General features: G+C 46.4%; 1 protein-coding gene across 1 annotated transcript; it reads left to right on the top strand.

The window, feature by feature from the left end:
- Positions 1-8291: 8291 nt before the first annotated feature.
- Positions 8292-17741, top strand: LOC114602958 (kelch-like protein 38). The gene is made up of 4 exons (XM_028741690.2): positions 8292-8406; positions 9825-9903; positions 13740-13967; positions 16155-17741. The coding sequence occupies exons 1-4, from the start codon at positions 8328-8330 to the stop codon at positions 17698-17700; spliced, it is 1932 nt and encodes a 643-aa protein (XP_028597523.2). The 5' UTR covers positions 8292-8327; the 3' UTR covers positions 17701-17741.
- Positions 17742-21750: the final 4009 nt, after the last annotated feature.

The following is a 21750-nucleotide window of genomic DNA, read 5'->3' as shown; positions in this document are numbered from 1 at the left end:
CAGTGACTAAAAAGTTTCGTTTTCATGCTGATTGGGTGGCTGGAGAGAGAGATTTGGAGGGACCCTGTTGCAGAAATGGTAATGAGTCTTTGATTACACCTCCCCACCCATACCAGTTGGAAAGGGCACAGACTATGGATTTTGTGTTAAAGCACCAGATGGAGAGGATTGTTTTACTCCCTATTACCAAGCAAGCAATGCTCACCAGTCTCGGAAACGTCCCCATACTTCTTGGCTGGCAACGTCCCTATCTCTTGTCCGCCCAAGCTTTCAGTGCTTCAGCTAGAAATGCACAAGCTTTTATAGACCTTGGGACCACGCCTCTAACTGCATTCCTAGGATTCTTGCCTTTGAGATGGGTAACCAATACTGCTGGCAGCTACAGAGCTGACTCCCAATGCCAGGTGATCCCTGCCTTGCATAATGGCTCACATGATGCAGTGCACATGCACCATTTGAATGGGAATGCCCATCAACTTTGCAGAGGCTCAGCCCTCGTAGCCCCTAGAAGTTGGCTCCTATGAGACAGCCTGTTTTGTAGCCTTCTGTTCTAAAAGATGCAGCGAAAACGAAGAGCAGATATAGAGAAAGAAAAGGAAAATCTACCCAGGCACATTAGACTTGCTGCTGTGGAAATATTTCAGGGGGAGCTCAATGGAGCTGTTCTTTCAGCAGTGCTGATGGAATGGGCCCCTGCTTTCTATCTCTTCCATTAGGACTGTGCTGTTTGATTCCCCCCACCCCCCCCCAGATCTGGAGAGTCAGGTGGGTGTGTATAGCAATTTAGTAAGGAGCCTGAGGAACCAATCAGTCTTTGTGGGCCCTCATGCTACTGACATTTCCATAGAATCATAGGATTGTGGAGTTGGAAGGGACTCCAAAGCTCATCTGGTCCCTTCCTGCATTGCAGGAGTCACAGCTAAAAAAATCCCTGACAGATGGCCATCTAACCTCTGTATAGAAACTTCCAATGAAGGAGAATCCATCACCTTTTACGGGAGTCCATTCCACTGTCATTCAGCTCTGCACTGTGTTGCCAGGTGGCATGACTGAGCTGAATGGGCTTAAGACCAAACCTAACCCCCCCCATCTCTGTCAATTTCTTTTTGGAAATTGACACTGGCTTTGGCTCAGCCTTTCGTTGGCAAGCCCTAGGCGCTGAGGCTTTTACCCACAGCGCCACCCGCGTCCGGTTCGAATCCCCGCGGCGGGGTGCGCTCCCGTTGCTCGGTCCCAGCGCCTGCCAACCTAGCAGTTCGAAAGCACCCCTGGATGCAAGTAGATAAATAGGGACTGCTTACTGGGGGGAAGGTAAACGGTGTTTCCATGTGCTGCGCTGGCTCGCCAGATGCAGCTTTCTCACGCTGGCCATGTGACCCGGAAGTGTCTCCGGAGAGCGCTGGCCCCCGGCCTGTTGAGTGAGATGGGCGCACAACCCTAGAGTCTGTCAAGACTGGCCCGTACGGGCAGGGGTACCTTTACCTTTTACCTTTTTTGGCTCAGCCAGCTGAGCAAGTTACGTACATCGGCATATTGTTGGCTGAGCCAGGGTTGGGGGCTTAGCACCAGTGGAGATCCGCAGCACCTTAAATTCCTTGTCACAGGATTAGCCCCCCACCCCAACCTATTATTTATACTGTACCATCAATGGCCAGAGCCGATGACAGGCAGAATGACAGAATCATAGAGTTGGAAGGAATCCTAAGGGTTATCTATTCCAATCCTGTGCAATGCAGGAATCTCAGCTGAAGCATCCAAGACAGATGGCCACCCAACTTCTGCTTAAAAACCTCCAACAAGTTCTATGAATTCTAATTTTGTCCTCCTCCTCCTCCTCCTCCTCCCTGATGTGTTCTACAAGGAGCAACAGCTCCCAAGGAAGCACTGACAGCCATGGTAACTCTCTGGACTGAATATGCAACAACAATATTCTTTATTTCGGTCCAATGACCCACAAAACATTTTCTTTTCTAAAATATTTTTTATTAGGGATTTCAAAATAACAATTTAACAAAAATACATTCTCCACATTTCCCCCCTCCATTTCCCCCTCCCCCCTGAAAAAGAAAAACCCACCCTCCCACCCACAGACTTCCCTCAGCTCCTCTCTCTGGTTTCTCATGTTATTCACATGTTATTATTTCACATGTTATTATTTCACATGTTATTCTCTGCATGTTATAAAATTGTAAAGATCCTCAATTTATCTATCTGTATGTTGCCAATAAAGAATTTGTGAGAGTTTATTCAAAACCTGCCAAGGAGTCCAGTTCATTTTGTTGTTTCTTTCAATACTTCGTAAAAGGTTCCCATTCTTCTTTAAAGTCACAGTTATCCTTGTCACGTAGTTTATGTGTCAATTTCGCCAATTCCGCATAGTCCATCAATTTCTCATGCCACAGTTCTTTAGTCGGGATTTCCTCATTCTTCCATCCTTGTGCTATTAAGACTCTTGCCGCCGTTGTTGCATACATGAAAATGTTTTTTTAATTTCCTTGGCAGGTCTACAAAAACATTTTCAAAAGCAAAGATACAGAGATACGGGGCAAGGGTTCCAAGACGGATCACTGTGTTTTAACCAAAGCGTGTATGGTTTCTATTTTTTATTATAAGCAAGAGGGCAGACAGCTGGAGGCTGCTGAGTGCTGACTGAGGAGGATGGGGCACAGCCCCATTTGCCCTGAAGGAGCAGCCTCCACTGTATGTGATCATTCCAAAAAATAATCATATATTGAGCATTAAGCCCTTTTGTGATTGTGTATTTGCACCCAGGGCCATAAGTCTTGGCAGGCCAGGGTGCATGTTTCTTTTGCTGCTCTGCTGACAATCCTACTTCATTCTGGCCCCAACAGGATTTGACCGCTGGGCTGTTTGCTTTCTTGGTTGTCCAAGGCTGGATTCCCCCTTTGCCTCCCCTTGCAGATCTGAATCACCTTTTCTCTACAAGGATGTATCTCTCGGTTTCCCTCTGCTTCCCTTCGTTTCTTAGAGAAACCCCTGTTTCTATTTTGAGCCTGAGAATGAGGAAATGGATTGGAAGCAGTGAAAGAAGATACACTCTGTGTTGTTGTGAAACCCTCCTGCGTAACCTTGACACTACAGTAGGGATGAACCTAAGCACTAAATAGCATCAAAATAGCACCATGAACCACGAGAACCTAAGGAGAGCGCTCCTGAACCAGTGGTTCAACTGGTCCAGTATCCTGTTCTCACAGTGGCCAACAAGATACCTGTTTCAAGAAGCCCCCCAATAGGACTTGGGCACAACAGAAACTCCCATCACTTGTGATTCCTAACAACTGTTTTTCAGACAATGAAGGCAGAATGGAGGCATAGTGGCTAGTAGCCTTATGGTACTTGTGACCCTTTGGATGTTGCTAGACTACAGCTTGCATGATCCCTCACCACCAATCGTACTGGGATTGATGAGTACTGGAGACAAACAACATCCAGAGACTCACAGGTTTCCCAATGAAAATGTAACAGCTCATGAGGCAGGGCCCAACCAATGACATACCATCCAACATTTCTTCAATGAAAATAGCGATGTCCTACTCTATTATTATTATTATTATTATTATTATTATTATTATTATTATTATCTTTATATCCCAGCCACTCCAGGCAGCTCCCAACAAACATAAAAACATAATAAAATATCAAACATTAAAAAACTTACAGGGCTGCCTTCTGATGTCTTCTTAAGGTTACTTATCTCCTTGGCTCAGGAGGGGAAGGGGGTCACATAATTCTTTTTTTTAAAAAATATTTTATTAAGGATTTTCTTGTTTTACAGAAGTGTAGTGCCTCGTTTTTTGTTTGTTTTTTCCATGTAACATTTTTACAAATCCATTTCATTTGTTGAGGCATTAGGGGGAGAAGAAAAAAAGAAAGAGGGAAGAAAAGGGGGGGGTGGAGAGAGGGAAGATGGATGGGGGTGGGGTCGGGTGGCGGTGTTTCTATTATGTTTAATGTGTGTAGAGTTTGGTGTCAGCGTTGTTTGTGTTGTTCACTTGTGTTCCTTTGGTGGTGAGAGAGGTTGGGGTTGGCCTAGGGTGTGATTGTTTGCTTGTGATTGGCTGTGGTGATCTTTGTTTTTGTGTGTGAGTGAGGTGGGTGGGTGTTTTGGATCAGGTTAGCCATATTGATTTGTATGCTGTTGGTGGATTATTGTCATTGTCCTGTTGGGCTGTGTGTGTGATAAAGGGGAGCCATACCGGGGTGAAGGTGTCTTCTTCTGTTTGTCCCCGTGTCAGTTTCAGTTTATTAGTTAATTTTTCTAGTAGGGCTGTTTCCCATACTATTTGGTACCATTGGTCCATGCTTACTCCTGACAGGTCTCTCCAGTGTCTGGTTATGGTATTTCTGGCTGCTGAGAGCAGGTGGGTTATGAGTTCTTTGTGGTGTAAATGGGCATTGTTGTCTTGGAAGATGTTTAGTAGGGCCAATTTTGGGTTATGTCTATTACTTGCTTAGTTATTGTACATATTTCTTGTATGGCTGTCGTCCAGAATAGTTGGATTTTGGGACACTCCCACCACATGTGGAGGTATGTGCCTGTGGAGGTGCACCCTCTCCAGCATTTTGGTGAGGTTCCTGGGTGTATTAGCGCTAGTTTCCTTGGTGTTAGGTACCACCTGTAGGTGAGTTTCAGTGTGAGTTCTTTTCTTTTCATTGATATGGATTTAAAGGGGGGTTTAGACCACATTCTGGTCCATTGAGTGGGGTTAATCTCAAAGCTTATGTCATTCTCCCATTGTTTTTTGATTGCGTCTAGGGGATTTGCGGGATTTTGGAGTAGTATTTTGTATATTGCGGATACTGTCCCTTTACCGTTTCCCTTTGTTGTTAGGAGGAGATTTTCGAAGGTTGTCAGGGGCCTAGTTGCTGCTGATTTTACTGTTGGGTTGTTTAAGAGGGCGTGTAGTTGGTGTTGTGTTAACCAGGGCATTTGGGTGTCTTCTAGTTTGTCTTGTATTTCTTGTGTTGACAGGGGTTTGTTATTTTTATAAAAGTCTATTAGGCGATATAAGCCTTTGGCTCGCCAGGTTTTTATCTGGAGGTTTTGTGCTGCATGGTGGAATAATGGGTGGTACGCCAGGGGGATTAGTAGGGATGGGGTTGGGGATAGTTTGCCTATTTGTGTTTTCCATGCTTTGAGCATGGTCTGTGTGTACCTGTTATGTTGTGGTGCAGGTGTTTTCAATTGTGTCCCTTTCTAGGTGTACCCATTGTTTTGTCTCATCTTCTAGTATATATGGGATTATATGGCGTATTTGGTTGGCAGTGTAATATGCTTCTATGTTGGGGATTCCCCATCCTCCTTCTGAGGTGGGGAGGTGCAGGTATTTGGAGCTTATTCTTGGTTTTTTATGTGAGAAGATGAAAGAGCGTAGTTTTCTCTGCCAACTGCGAAGTTGGGTTGAGGGGATCCAGATTGGGAGGGTTTGGAATAGGTAGGTTAGTTTTGGGAGTGTGATCATTTTGATCATGGCTATTTTGTCTGAGAGAGTGAAATTCATGTTATTCCATCTCTTTAGGTCTTTGTTAATTTGTCGCCACAGGGGCTTGTAGTTGTGGAGGTACAATTTATTGAGGTTTCTGGTTATTTGTACCCCTAGGTATCTGAACTTGGTGTGGCAAAGTTTTATTTTGGTGACCTTCATGAGTTCTTTTTGGGTGTGAGGAGGGGTGTTGAAGCACATAGCTTCTGACTTTGTAAAATTTACCTGTAGGCCCGACACCACTGCAAATGTGTTGAGTTCTCTGATTAGGGAGGTTGCTGTGCTTATGGGGTCTGGTGTTGTGACCATTAGGTCATCTGCAAAGAGCCCTAATTTATAGGTTCTGCCTTTTATTTCCACTCCCTTGATGTCTGTGGCTGCTCGGATGCGGATTGCTAGGGGTTCCAGAGCCAGGATAAATAAGAAGGGAGACAGTGGGCATCCTTGTTTCGTGCCTCTTTGGATAGCTATAGTATTAGAATCCATATTGTTAGTTCTGCATTTTGCTGAGGCTTCGGAGTATATTTGTTTGAGGATTTGTAGGAAGTTGGGGCCAAATTTCATGTTAGTTAGTACTGCTAATATGTATTTCCACTCTAAGCAATCAAAGGCTTTGAGGATGTCTAGGGACATAATTGTCAATGGGAGTTTGGTTGCCTTGCTGTGTTCGATCAGGTTCAGTAGTTTCCTGATGGGGTCTGTTATATTGCGGCCAGAGACAAAGCCAGTCTGGTCTGGGGCTATTAACTTGTGTAGAAATATTTTTAGGCGGTTGGCCAAGATTGATGTGAATATCTTGTAGTCTTGGTTTATTAATGAGATTGGGCGGTATGATTCTACTTTGAGGCTGTCTTTTAGTGGTTTTGGGATGGAGACTATTTTGGAGTGGGTCCAGGTTTTGGGGATGGGGCCCCCTTTTATGATGTCGTTGAATAGGCGGGTCATGTAGGGCATCAAGGGTTCTTTAAATTTCCTATAGAATTCTGCTGTGAAGCCGTCTGGGCCTGGGGCTTTATGTGGTTTCAGTTTTTTGAGGACTGCATCTATTTCCTCTGGGGTGATAGGGCTGTCCATGAATTCCTGTTCCTCATCAGGGGTCACATAATTCTATAACTTCCAATGAAAATAGGGACGTTCTACTATACCCACCAACATTTCTCTGATGAAAATAGAGACATCCTAAGGAAAAGCAGGACATCCTGAGATCAAATCACAAACTGGGACAGCTTCTGTAAATCTGGGACTGTCTCTGGAAAATTTGGACACTTGGAGGGTCTGCAATGATGCTCTCCGTTGCTCAAAGAATTCCTTCTGAAGCTGTTTGTTCTTGTTCTATGGTCCATTTAAGCCCCGCCCCTCCTTTCCTGAAGCCACACCTCCCCTCTCCTAATCCTTAATGAGGCTCCAGGTGTGCCCCCTCCCCATCCATGCAAGGCACACAATTGGAGAATAACAAATCAGAGCACAATAAGCAAAACAGACTATGACACCTCTGCCAGTTGGACCAATTGGAGGCTGGGTGATGTTCAGGCTGGGAGGGGCAAAGCTCGGGGGGAAGGAAGATCAGGCTGCACACCAGACTCCGGACAGAGGTGGGGTTATGGAGATGGGAATTAGTCTTGTGGGTTGATAGGAATAACTGGGATGGGAGGCAAGTTGCAGGCCCTGTGGGGAGGGCCATGGAGCTAGTAGCTGTGTCTCAATATGGAAAGACTCAAAGGCTTCACTTGCTGTGCGTGCTGAATCTGAAGCCATGGCCTTCGGGACCCTCTCTAGAAACTTAATGGGGAGCCCAAGATCTGTTGAAGTGTTAACGTTGTGAGTCCCTCCATCCTAAGCTCAGGCTGTATATATGTGTAAATGAAACCATACATGCCCTAAAGCAGGGGTCAGCAAACATTTTCAGCAGGGGGCTGGTCCACTGTCCCTCAGACCTTGTGGGGGGTTGGACTATATTTTTAAAAAAGAAAATGAATGAATTCCTGTGTCCCACAAATAACCCAGAGATGCATTTAAAATAAAAGCACACATCCTACTCATGTAAAAACACCAGGCAGACCCCACAAATAACCCAGAGATGCATTTTAAATAAAAGGACACATTCTACTCATGTAAAAACACGCTGATTCCTGGACCGTCCGTGGGCCGGATTTAGAAGGCGATCGGGCCAGATCCAGCCCCTGGACCTTAGTTTGCCTACCCATGCTCTAAAGAATCCACAGTCTTCATGGACTTTCATTCCAAGGAACCAAAACCTGAAAACAGACCTCTGGCACCCTTGGAGCATCTTTCTCCTTGGGGACTGGGGGGCATGCAACCCATAACTAAAATATGTAACAAAACTAACACAACACACACGAATTAAAACAGGGGACTCATGTCGACAGATTGGGGCTGATCAATGTGTGAAGCAAAATGCTAGATGAGTCTTTGCAGGGATCTTCTAATATTCTGAGGAACTTTAGAAGAGCTCACTGGATCAAGCCAATGACATCCTGTTCTTAACCGAGGTGAACCAAATCCCCATGGGAAACCTGAGCACAGCAGTGCTCCCTGTTCCTATCGTTTCCAGCAACTGACATTCAGAGGCATTACTGCATTCAACCATGGAAGCAGAGAGTAGTCCCCATGACCAGTAGTCATCAATGGCCTTTTTCTGATAAACTTGCGTCTTTGCCTACATCTTGCACTTGACTGGGAGTCTCTGATTCAGATTTCTTGCCAATGACCTCTTCTCATCTTTATTCTGTGTCTCCCCCCCCCCTCCACCAGCAGGAATGACTTGCAATACAGCTTTGCTATCTGGGAGCAGGAAGGAGTGCAATGATGAATTCACCTTGGGACAGAGATGATGATATCGTTGGAGAGGAACACAAGTCTTTGAATCAGTACATACGAGAGGGTAGGTCCCCCGATATCTGAGCCCACCATGGCTGGGCAAGATTTTTTTACCATCTATTTCATGTTCACTCAGAAGCAAGCCTTGTTGTGTTCAGTGGGGCTTATTTCCTAGTACACTGGTACCTCGGGTTAAGAACTTAATTCGTTCTGGAGGTCCGTTCTTAACCTGAAACTATACTTAACCTGAGGTACCACTTTAGCTAATGGGGCCTCCCACTGCTGCTGCACAGCCAGCGCACGATTTCTGTTCTCATCCGGATATAAAGTTCTTAACCAGAGGTACTATTTCTGGGTTAGTGGAGTCTGTAACCTGAAGCATCTGTAATCCGAGGTACAACTGTAGTTGTGTTTTAAGGAATGCAGCCCATAGCAATGGATACTTTAATTTTTCTTCGTTTTCTTTTCTCGAAATATGTTTATTGATACTTGTCCAAAGATATACAAAAATTCATATCTATTGCATAGTATACTTTTATAATACACTGAAATATTTCATCTAAAAGAGAACAGAGGTGGGAAGAATATTTTAAAAAGTGTGGGGGAGGGAGAAATAAAGGTAGAAAGAAAAAACATTGGAAGGGAAAAGAATAGGGAGAATAGAGAAAAATAAAAAGACCTTCAGTTCTTTGTCTTGCAGCTACATATAGTATTCACACATTAACACCCGACCATTCTATCTTCTATAAACTGGTATTTTTTTCAATCTTCAAATGCAGATATTACAAGTTCATTTTCTCTTTCACGCAAAAAAGTCCATAATAAGTTTCCAGTCCTGCATAAATGTCAATAATGATTTTTCTTTAATTAAAAACATTGTGGAAACTTTTTAATGGGACGGTAACATCCATTCCATTCTTGGACCACATTACTTAATGCAGAGGTAAGGAGAAAATCAGCTTGGTGCACTTGTTAATGTGAAGCAACCACATTTGCAGCTTCCTGAAACAGTATGCAAAGCAAGGAACAGCTGTCTTTTCATGTTTGCACTTCTCCAAATGTTGTGATTTTTCTGCCAGCAAAAGGGGGGGGGGAAGCATTTAATATATGTATATTATAGCAAAGTGTGCATAGCAAATCATGCATAAGTATTAATAATCAGTGCTTTTCCTCCCTAAAAAAAATGTTTGGGGGTACTCTCATTTTGACTCAAGAAAACCACCATTTTATAGTTCAAATTGGGAAAAATAAATGCAGTAAATGGACAAAAGTACGAAGATTCACAAAATGTTTAGGGATATGCGTGCCTTTGCTTTCCCCCAGGAAGGAAGCACTGTTAATAACATACCTAAAAATGCATTCTGTTTGGGAGAAATAATTTGCAAAAGTTGGGCAGCCCCCACTGGTCGCACCACTAATAAGGCTTCACTTCTGATGGCTGTCTGCTCTGTCTCATCGCACACATTCCCTCTCTTCCTATAGGGCTGAATCATCTTCTCCAGGAACAGCTCCTCTGTGACACAACCATCGTGGCCAAAGGCGAACGGTTCCCCTGTCACAGGTATTTATTTATACATTTTGGGGTTACTATTTGTCATGCAGGCAAAGGGCCTGCTCTGGGTTTAGAAGGGCCCCTGGGCAAGACACTCTCCATGTGGTTCCCTCTGCATGTGACTTGATCTCATCACCACCTGCTCCTCTTCCTTGTAATTACAGTGGTACCTCGGTTTACGAAAAGTCCAGTCTACGAACTATTTGGTTTATGAAATCTACAAAACCGGAAGTGGTGCCCCGGTTTGTGAACTTCACCTTGGTATACAAATGGAAGCCGAATGATGAAAGGGTACTCGCGGCGGGAGGCCTCATTAGGGAAAGCGTGCCTCAGTTTAAGAACAGATTTGGTTTAAGAACGGACTTCAGGAACAGATTAAGTTCGTAAACCGAGGTACCACTGTACCACCACATGCATGCTTGCTTAGACTCCAAATCAATTCGGTCTAGACAGCATGTCTCATGGTCAGGCATGATGGGAATTGTAGTTCTAGCAACATCAGAAGGTCCTTGGGATTTGACATCCCTGGTTTAGCGCAACTCACATGGAATACCTTGTTGACATTCTTTGCTATATAGCTCTTTCCAGCATAATCCTGGAAATTCTCGTGCTAAGCTTCCTAGATCTACTCACATTGGGTCATTCTCTACCATGGTTGAAACAGCATCCATGTACTCATGAGGTATGAGGTGGTTAGGGTGCTGGACTCCGGTTCCCATCAGCCATAATCACTACAAGGTTTTTCCTACAACCAAGTGGGCATATACGTTTTATGAAATATCGAAACAAAATAAATTATGGGACCTGTAGTCCATGAACACCTGGAGGTTCTTAGGCCTCCCCATCCCCAGTTTAGGGGAACTCCTATAGAATCAAACAATGGTCAGAAGAAGAAGAAGAAGAGTTTGGATTTGATATCCCGCCTTTCACTCCCTTTAAGGAGTCTCAAAGCGACTAACATTCTCCTTTCCCTTCCTCCCCCACAACAAACACTCTGTGAGGTGAGTGGGGCTGAGAGACTTCAAAGAAGTGACTTCCGGGTTAGCGCCATCGTCTAATGGCGGATTCCCTCCGAGCTCCGGAGGGAATCGGCTCAGTAGGAGACGGGTCCTGCCGCGGCGGCGACGCAGGGACCCTCAGAAACCACAGGCGCTGAAGCCTGTGGACCTGGTGACTCGGCGGGCACCATTTGCGCCCCCCCCGACCCGAGAAGGAGCCTTTTTAAAGGCTTGGAAAGGGGGGATGGGGAGCGGCGTGGTGCTGAGAGTCGACTATTTCTCCTACGGAGTGAAGCCGCATGCCATGGTCGGAGAGCGCTGACTTCTTCCTTTGAACATTTGGACTAAAAGTAACAACCCGTGAGTAATACGGAAATCGGATTTATAAAAGGAAAATTTTTGTTTGAATTCGGCACGATCGGGGAAGGCGCAAAGAGGAAGTCCATCTCCCCGCCTTGTAAACAACTTGAAGCAAGGACTAGATAACTAAGGTCAAGAGAACATCTTCTTTTTTAGTGGATAAAGTTATTAATTTCACGATTTGGCAGTATAAGTAATCTTGCTGGAGGATAAGAGTTAATTTTGAGAGCTGAAGTGCCACCCCCCCGGGACCCGGGAGTGATCCGCGAGAGAGAGCCTGTTGAGGAGACATAGAAGATTTTGACAGCTGTCAAACTAGCTGTCAAAGCTGGAAAAAAATAGAGAACTTTGTTTCTGTTGTCTTTGCTGGTTATATTTGTCACAATATAGTTATAAATTGTTGAAAACAAAGAAGAACTGAAACAAGTTAACTTGACTTTTGGGTTGGAACTGGAAGGAATACTAAGTAACCAGAATCCCTCTAGAGGGGGTTCAGGGACATTACAAGAATGGCTGCAGGTGGAAAAATACAGGCTGAACTGGACAAGGTTTTTTTTCTCTTGGGAAAGTTGCAAGAGCAAAGTGATGTTTTGGCTACAAGTGTCACAACTTTGAAGTCAACAGTAAATAAACTTACTGAGTTGGATAAGGACTTGACTCAAAAAGTTCGTGCAGCTGAACAAGAAAAGAAATCTGAGAAATTTGAGAAAGTGGAGATAGAGATATATGCTGATCAGGAGGAACAGGAAGGAGGGACTGCAATGCTGCAGATGGCAAAGGAGAGCCAGAGGCCTGTCAAGATGGATACAAAGGAAAATAAGAACTGGATGATGAAAATCTGGTTTGAATTGAAGAATGAAGAATGGAGAGATCTCCTTTTGTGGAGATCTGAAGACCTATGGATTACAAATTTGATCAAGGTGGAAGCTGGAGCTTTTGGGACATTTGGACTTAAAAGGATTAAGAAACAAGATTTGAGCTCCACTTTTAAATATGGAGGTCTGGCTGGAAGAAATATGGACATTATTGGGACAGAGCTTCTCCGAGATTTGGTGTTTAATACAAAGGACTATCAAAAAAACCGGCAGAGAGGAATTGAGAGAGAATTAAGAGCCTCGGACGTGAGGTCTCCAGGCTGATAGCAGATAGACTGATGGACATTTGTTGGGGATCGAAACCGGGAAAGGGGGGGTGGGGTTTGGGAATCCAAAGGGTGTACAATTATATTCTGATTCTTTTTATTTTGTTTTGTTATTAGTATAAAAATGGGGAATTCGTGGAAGGGAATTTGGGTCGACCTTAGAAAAAGGTTTTAAGAAGGAGTACTGACATATAAAGACTGATGTATATAAGTTAAAATTGGATACATAAAATGAATTAAATATAATAATGAACTAAATAGAATAAGGTTAAAAATTGGGGACAAGAACTTGTTGAACTAACAATTGGAAATGGAAGAAGGGGAGGCGTGGGGAAGTCATGGAAATATGTTATTGAAAATAAGGAATGTAAACGTTGAGTGATTTTAATTCTTTTTTTCTTTTTTTCTTTTTTCTGGATTTTTTTGAAAATTTCAATAAATATCTGTTAAAAAAAAAAAGAGAGAGACTTCAAAGAAGTGTGACTAGCCCAAGGTCACCCAGCAGCTGCATGTGGAGGAGTGGAGACGCAAACCTGGTTCCCCAGATTACGAGACTACCGCTCTTAACCACTACACCACACTGGCAGAAGTGGGGCCATCATTCTCCCTCCCCCCAAGGCTACAAGAGACTGCAATAATTAGAAACAAAATACAGGAGCTGGTAGACACAGGAACATTAGAAACTGCCTTATACTAAGTCAGACCTTTGGTCTATCTAGATCAGGGTTGTCTACACTGTGAGTCAATGCTTTTAAACTCGCTCATAAATGGTTTGGGGTTGAGCAGTGAGGTAGAATAGAATAGAATAGAATAGAATAGAATAGATTCTTTATTGCCATTACACAAGTGCAACATTGCACAAGTGCAACGAAATTGGATGCCATCCCTTAAAAACAACAAAAGCAAAACAACAACAACAACAACAACCAAACAAACCACATTCCAGCCACACCCACACCAACACCCATCAAACTCCCAGGTCACACTATCGAGTTACAGCATTCAAAAAGGCCACAGCTCTTGGATAGAAACTGTTTTTCAGTCTATTTGTCCTTGACTTGATGTTTCTATATCTCCTGCCAGAAGGCAGTAGTGCAAACAGACTGTGTCCCGGGTGAGATGAATCCTGCAGGATGTTGTTTGCTTTCCTAAGACAACGGGAACCGTACAGTTCTTCCAAAGATGGGAGAGGATGACCAATAATCCTTTGGGCTGTGGTTATGACCTTCTGGAGCCCAAGTTTGCTGACAGAGATTCCACCTGGTTCAAGGTAGCTAAGGAATGCTGAATTAGATTGATACCCTGACCTCCTAATGTCAACACATCCCTCCCTCCCTGTTATTTAGGATGCTCCTTGCTGCCATCAACCCCTACTTCCGAGCCATGTTCTCCAGCTCCTTCCGGGAGTCAAAGGATGGAGAGGTTCTGCTGCAAGACATGGAGCCCTCCATTGTCCAAGCTGTGGTGAACTATTACTACACGGAGGAGATTGCGCTCGTGCCGGAGATGGCCCAAGACCTGTTTGTAGCAGCCAGCAGGCTTCAAATCCTTCCGCTGCTTGAGTGTTGCTCCAGGTAATCCCTAAATAATGCCGCGTCTTTGAACATTGGTATCCTCTTTACTGCCTTATACCAGGTTAGACCATTGTTCCATCTATCTCAGTATTGTCTCCACTGGCTGGCAGCAGCTCTCGAGCGAGGTTTCTTCTGACCTTATCTGGAGATGCTGGGATCAAACCTTGGACTTGATGCTCTGAGCTATGGTCCATCCCTAAATATGAAGCAAGATTCTAGTCCTCCCATTTGTGAACAAAGTGCTGGCTTAACCAGGAAGCTGCTTTACAGTGAGTCAAATCAGTGGTCGACTAGCTTTGTACTGTGAACAGTGAGTGGCAGTGATTGCTCTCCTGGGTTTCAGGCAGAAGTCTCTCCCAGCCCTACCTGAAGATTGAATCTGGGATCTTTCACTTGCAAAACAAATCCTCCAGCCCTGGGCAATGGCCCCTTAGTGGGAAATGCCCATCTTGTTTTGTATCGCCTGTCCAGGGAGAGACCTATGCAACTCTCTCAGTTTGTTCTCAGGTAGGGAATTTATTAAGTAAAAAGGCAACCAATGTTCAAACAAGACAATACCCATCTTCATTGATTGTATTGTGGTAAAGGACGGTTCCATAAAGGGACGGGAACTGTAACGAACACAGGGTCTTTTCAGCTTTTATGCCACCTCACAATCACCCAGTTAATCAGACAAAGCACATCACATTTGTCGTACAATTATTGCCATGTTGTCCATTACATGTCAGCTAAGCCAGTGGCAGGTGGCGGGTTGCGAGTGGCGCTGTGGGTTAAACCACAGAGCCTAGGGCTTGCCATTTAGAAGGTCAGTGGTTCAAATCCCCTCGACGGGGTGAGCTCCTGTTGCTCGGTCCCTACCTGCCAACCTAGCAGTTCGAAAGCACATCAAGTGCAAGTAGATAAATAGGTACCACTCTGGCAGGAAGGTAAACAGCATTTCTGTGCACTGCTCTGGTTCACCAGAAGCAGCTTAGTCATGCTGGCTATGTGACCCTGAAACTGTATGTCAGCTCCCTTGGGCAGTAAAGCGAAATGAGCACCGCAACCCCAGAGTCGTCCATGGCTGGACCTAATGGTCAGGGGTCCCTTTACCTAAGCCAGTGACATGACATCTTTATGAACCAGCCAAGTTAACAGCATGGGTTGGTCAGTAGCACAAGCCGATCAGAACAGTAAACACGACCAGTTTGCACGGAAAGTGTATCTCCATCTTCTCTGCCTCTAATTGGTGTGAAAGGAGGACCCCTTTGAAATAAGGCCTTTCTGCCTCTTCTGTAACTACAGGCAACTCCTGATTTGTGTGGTAGTTGCATTCCTGGTTATTGTGCATGATGGTGGAACATGCATAAGCCCACTCCTCCCTGTTATGCCCCTGCCCCACCCCCTTCTGCCTCCTGTTTCACCCTCTTTTCTGGCTGCTTCCGGGTTGCCGCGATACACACTTTCATGGTCGTGCGTCAATTGGACTCACATAAATCAGTTGTTGCCTGGATGTTCAAGCTATTGCAGATTCTGGGGAAGTGGAATATTATGGTGCAAAGACATTCCCTTCTCCAATCAAGTGCACTTCCATCACATGCTGAAGCAATAGGGATAGATAAATACGTCCATTTTTCTCAGTTTCTCAGTTTTCCAACCGTCAGTTTGTCCCATTTCTGTATCAAAATTTCTTTTTATAAGCTTGCAGGAAAATCGGCAGACCTTTTTTAGTGCCTTTCTCCTAGGTATATGCATTCCCCCCCCCCCATTTTATTTTGCAAGCAATAATGTAGATGCTCCCCTTTTGACTGAAGAACTGCTTTGCACAATTGTTGAAAAATGGCTATGCTTTCACTTTGCCTTTAGATTCAAGAAGTGTAGATTAGGTAGATTGACTTTAAAGTGTGAACCAAAGTAATTTCTCCCCCATGAGTCAGGAGTGACATCTGCAGGGCTCATGCACAATTCCAGATAAGATGTAGTGTGGCAGGTAGGTAAATGGCGTTTCCGTATGCTCTGGTTTCTGTCAGGGTGTCCCGTTGTGCCAGAAGCGGTTTAGTCATGCTGGCCACATGACCCGGAAGGCTGTCTGTGGATAAATGCCGGCTCCCTCAGCCTGAAAGCGAGATGAACCCCATAGTCACCTTTGACTGGACTTAACCATCCAGGGATCCTTTACCTTTTTACCTTCCCATCTGTCCGCCCCAGATACCTCTTGGAACACATCTCCCCAGAGAACTGCCTTTCGCTCTACCAACTGGGCTTCGCACACAGCGACCCTGATCTCCTCCAAGAAGCCAAGATCCTGGTCAACCTGCACTTCAAGCGCCTCTCCATCGAGGACAAGACCTTCCCCAACTTGAACCTCAGTACCCTCATTAGCATCATCTCCTTGGATAGTCTGGTGGTCTCTTCCGAACTCACCGTCTACCGGGCCGTGTGGCGCTGGGTGATGGCCCAGAGTGACAGCCGCCTGCCATTTCTGGGGCAGCTCCTGACGCATGTGCGCCTCCCGCTCTTGACCCAGGAGGAGCTGAGGGTGGTCCAGTCCGAGCTGATGTGCAACAGGGACGTCCGCCTGCGGTGGAAGCGCTTCAACCGCCAGGAGAGGCTGCAGCACAGCGGAGGCCTGCGAAGAGGGATGTACTCCACCTGCATCATCTGCGTGGACCTCTTCAACATGGAAGGCCCAGAACTGAAGACCAAGGACTTCCAGGTCGGCTGCTTCAACCCCCAGGCTGAAACGTGGGGGAAAATGCCCCTGTTGAAATGCCTGTATTGCGCCCGCTGTGTGGCAGTCGGGGATAAGCTGTACGTCACCGGAGGGGTCCACACGGATGACTCTTATTCGGACACGATGCACGAGTACAGCCCCTTGAGGGGTCGCTGGACTCAGCTCCCTTCCATGTCTGTGGCCAGGGCCTCCCACGGCTTCCTCGCCTGCAACCAGCAGCTGTTCGCCATGGGTGGCTGGTGCAAGTATGAGGACTACCTCGACACAGCGGAGTGCTTCGACTTGGAGAGAAAGTTCTGGGCCCCGATTAAAAGGATGCCTTTTGCGCTCAGCCACTTTGCCTCGGCGGTGCTCAGGAACAAGCTCTACCTGGTCGGCGGCGTCACAGACACCGCCGGCTCATGGTACGCTTCCCGGAAGGTCCTGATCTACGAAGTGAGCTCTGACACGTGGAGTCAAGTGTACCTGGACAACGAGTGCTACTGGTCTGGCGCTGTGGCCATGAACAACGGGATCTATGTGATCGGGGGCTACTTCCGGAGCCGGACGAGGCACAACGAGCGCTGGTCGGAAACAGGGAACCTGCGCTGCACCCGGAAGTGCTTCTTTCTGGGGGAAGATGGCCAGTTGGACAGGAGAGTCACTATCCCCAGGCTGCCCATAAAGCTGGCGGGGGCCGGTGTGGTGCGCTGGAAGCACCGCATTTACGTGCTGGGTGGGGAGAACACCTACATGTATAACAACCTGGAAGGAGAGAACGAAGAGGAATATTATAACACTGTTTACTACTGGGAACATGGAGCCCCTAAGTGGGTCCAGTGCCAGGAGAGGCTGCCATTCACCAGTTGGGGACTCAGCGGCTTTGGCTGCACCACCATGAAGGTTCCCAAAAAGCCCATCCTAGAGCTTTTCCGAAAGACATCGGTTGCACTGACAGCCATAGAGGTGGTGAGGCTCACAGACAGCTTGCAAAGTGCTTTCTACAGCGATGATCTGCCTGAGAAACCTGAAGGCACTTAACTCTCGAGAGGTATAGAACAGAAGGACTGGTCATCACCTACCCACTTGTGTTCAGTTTTTTATTTGTAATTTATATGATTTTCCATCTAAGTGGTGTAAGAGAGGGCCGGGGAACCTCAAACCCAGGGGTAGAGTTGCCACCTTTGTTCAGGCAAAATACAGAATAGGATGGCGGGTTGGGTTGTGGGCTGGATGAGGTGGCAATTGCCCCTGCCCCCCGGCACTGAAATGACTTTAAAGCAATCAGTTGCACTCTATTGCAGCCAACCCGGATGCCACTCTGGAATTTGTCACACGCAGACACGTGCTCATGGATTTGCAAACCTGTCTGTGCTTTGCTACCCAGAGCTCAAATCCATGACCTTTCACACACCCTTTCAAACACATCCAGTACTGTACGTTCAGGCCAGGACAAAATAAATAAATAGTGGGGCATATTCTGATGAGGAAACAGACTTTGTTCCACATGTTATGCTTCTGAAGGAGAGGAAAAAACATTAGGAGTGGAGGGCAAGCCTTATGGGGAGCTAATTCTCCCTCACCCTCCTCTCCCAAATATCCTGTAGAACATAGTTATGTTCAGAACTGGGGCTTCTGAACTACACTGACACAAAACCGCTTGTTTCTAGAATCTCGGAACCTGTTTCTCTCTGAGGAATGCAGTGGTGTAGCATGGGTCGCCAGAGCCCGGGGCTACTTGAAGGGGGGAATGGAAGGGAGGGAACTGGGTGGAGTATGCCTGTGTATTAAACTGCTTAACAGCACCTGCGTTATCCAAGAGATTGCAGTCACAGAGATAAGCAGAGTCATTCCATTGTCTGGAGAGGTCATACCTGGTTTGCATGGAGAAGCACGGAGCCCAGTGATGGATGCATGCAGCTGTATCGAGGTAGCACCAAGTGTTGAAATTTTGTGCCCGTAACAATTTTGCACCTGGGGTAACTGTCCCTATGCCCACCCCTATGCTGTACCACTGGAGGGATGCGGCCCGACACTCCCAGGCTGCAGCTCTTTGGATAGGCACCTTAAAAGGTAAATGTAAAGGTACCCCTGCCCGTACGGGCCAGTCTTGACAGACTCTAGGGTTGAGCGCCCATCTCACTTAAGAGCCCGGGGGCCAGCGCTGTCCGGAGACACTTCCGGGTCACGTGGCCAGCGTGACAAAGCTGCATCTGGCGAGCCAGCGCAGCACACGGAACGCCGTTTACCTTCCCGCTGGTAAGCGGTCCCTATTTATCTACTAGCACCTGGGGGTGCTTTCGAACTGCTAGGTTGGCAGGCGCTGGGACCGAGCAACGGGAGCGCACCCCGCCGCGGGGATTCGAACCGCCAACCTTTCGATCAGCAAGCCCTAGGCGCTGAGGCTTTTACCCACAGTGCCACAGCGCCACCCTCGTCCCTCACCAGGCACCTTAACCCATGCCAAAGGTGTAGGGGACTGGAAGGGACAACATGAAAGCCTTGCCCTCGTTTGCTCCTCCTTGGAGGTGGGATAAGGAGAGGGGGCGAGGAGAAAAACAGGAAAGGAAAGAAACAAGAGGCAGGGAGGGAGGGAGAGCGAATGTGTGCACACAGAAATAGGGGAAATACAGGACAAACTGTGTCCTGTATTGAATCAATACCTAGCATAGCATTTTACATTGAAATAAGGGACAATCTGGTATTATACAGGATGGGTGGCAACCCTACCAAGAGGCCACGTGTACCCCTCTAGGCCTCTAGAGCCAGTGTGGTGTAGTGGTTAAGAGCAGTAGTCTCGTAATCTGGTGAACCGGGTTCGCGTCTCCGCTCCTCCACATGCAGCTGCTGGGTGACCTTCTCTGCTAGTCACACTTCTCTGAAGTCTCTCAGCCCCACTCACCTCACAGAGTGCTTGTTGTGGGGGAGGAAGGGAAAGGAGAATGTTAGCTGCTTTGAGACTCCTTCGGGTAGTGATAAAGCAGGATAGCAAATCCAAACTACTACTGCTACTACTACTACTACTACTACTACTACTACTATTCTTCTTCTTCTTCTTCTTCTTCTTCTTCTTCTTCTTCTTCTTCTTCTTCTTCTTCTTCTTCTTCTTCGCCTGGCGCTTGTGACTCTCTCCAGACCACAACCCCTCTCCAGCCACACAAGCTTTCCACAGGCCACCCCCCTCACCTCTCCTGCTTCACACACTCCTTGAATGTTTTCCCTAGTAGGAATGTGTCTTAGAACTCATGGTGATGCTGTTCTCATTATCAGGATAGTGAGGACTGTGTGAGTGTATACAGAAGCCAGCCTACTGTGCAAAGGTATAATTCACTGCCATTGCTCCGCCCACTTTTACCTATGGCCCTGCCAACTTCTGACATGTGGCCCCCAGAACGTGGCCTGAAAGGGAATGGGTCCCTCAGGCTGAAAAAATGTCTCCCACCCTACCTATCAGGTACGATTCCAAGAGAGATGAGCAGGAATGCTTGGTCTGGACATAACAGAATCCTGGCGAAATGGAAACAACATGGTTATCTCTGGGAAGGATGGAGAAGGGCTTCCTGGAGATGAGGGTCTCTCTTTACATCCAATAGGGCATTTCTAGTGATTGCAATCCCCAAAAGGGTAGACTCCTTCACAGAATTGTTGTAAATGACAATTCAGTACTGGGGTTGTATGATCCACTCTCCTGACCAAAATGCCCAGGTGATCTTGAGCTGGAGAAGGAGAGGATTTATACTGTAGTAATAGTTGATTTTAATTACTCTCGCTTAAACTGAGTGCATGTGTGTCACAACAAAGAGGTAAGCTTTTTAAATGTCCTAGAATTTGGGTGAGCAGCGAAGTAGCCAAGTTTGCTCCAAACTCCTCCAAACTGGGTGAATGGGCAAGTAAAATGGCAGGTGCAATTCAAAGAAGCAGGTGTGAAGTGATAGGCAATTGTGGGTGTCCTGATCTCACACACTCATGGGGTCTGAACTGGAGCTGACTAACCAGGAACAAGGTTGTAACAGATAGGTCAACAAAGATATCAACTGCAGCAGCTGTGGGGGGAAAAAGGTAAATTTCACACAAGGGATCACAAGAACAAGGACTGGAAATAAAACTGTTGTCAGGGACTGGGCAGAGGAGGAGGAATGGTGGAGGTTGCCTCCCCATCCTGACCCTTCCAGGGAAGAGGAAGAGGAAGACAGTACAGTAGTACCTCAGGTTACAGATGCTTCAGGTTACAGACGCTTCAGGTTACAGACTCTGCTAACCCAGAAATAGTACCTCAGGTTAAGAACTTTGCTTCAGGATGGGAACAAAAATTGCATGGTGAGGGCATGGCAGCAGTGGGAGGCCCCATCAGATAAAGTGGTACCTCAGGTTAAGAATAGTTTCAGGTTAAGAACGGACCTCCAGAACAAATTAAGTTCTTAAACCGAGGTACCACTGTATAGATTTACAACAGGGGTTTGGGCTACCGTATTTTTTGCTCTATAAAAAACACTTTTCCCCTCCTAAAAAGTAAGGGGAAAAAAGTAAGGGGAAATGTGTGTGTGTCTTATGGAGCGAATGCAGGCTGCGCAGCGATCCCTCTTGCTGTTCTGGCTTCTGGGATAGCCGCACGAAGCCTCTTCAGGGCAGGGGGAGCTTTCCTCCTGCTGCCCTGAAGAGTCTTTGCATTGCTTTCGCTGAAGCCAGAACAGCAAGAGGGACTGCTGCACAGCGATCCCTCTTGCTGTTATGGTTTCTGGAATTCAGAATATTTTTTCCTCTTGTTTTCCTCCTTCAAAAACTAGGTGCATCTTATGGTCTGGTGCGTCTTATAGAGTGAAAAATACAGCAAGTAACAGCCCAAAGGCAGATGAGGGGGAAAGTTGGGAAATACGGTAATGAGAGAGCCAGAGCAACACCCAGCTGACACACTGTCTTTAGAAAGCATTCCGCACCTGCCATCTCCCGGAACCTGGCAAGCCTTAAAAGTAGGAGAGCAAAGAGTTCAAAGACAGAGGGCAAATAGGAGCACCTGTAGAGATGAGGAGGATGGTGATGATGATGAATGAGGAAGTGGGAGAGACAGGGGCTGGAGATTCACTTGGGACACCA

Source organism: Podarcis muralis, chromosome 7 (assembly GCF_964188315.1).
Source record: "Podarcis muralis chromosome 7, rPodMur119.hap1.1, whole genome shotgun sequence".
In the NCBI taxonomy this organism is placed as follows: Eukaryota; Metazoa; Chordata; class Lepidosauria; order Squamata; family Lacertidae; genus Podarcis; species Podarcis muralis.
This window is presented reverse-complemented; position numbering and strand designations above follow the sequence as displayed.

Excerpts from the sequence above, each read along its gene's own strand:
- LOC114602958 (XM_028741690.2), top strand. The coding sequence starts at position 8,328 with ATGATGAATTCACCTTGGGACAGAGATGATGATATCGTTGGAGAGGAA. Across the intron at positions 8,407-9,824 it reads GAATCAGTACATACGAGAGG|GGCTGAATCATCTTCTCCAG; the intron begins GTAGGTCCCCCG and ends CTCTTCCTATAG. Across the intron at positions 13,968-16,154 it reads CTGCTTGAGTGTTGCTCCAG|ATACCTCTTGGAACACATCT; the intron begins GTAATCCCTAAA and ends TGTCCGCCCCAG.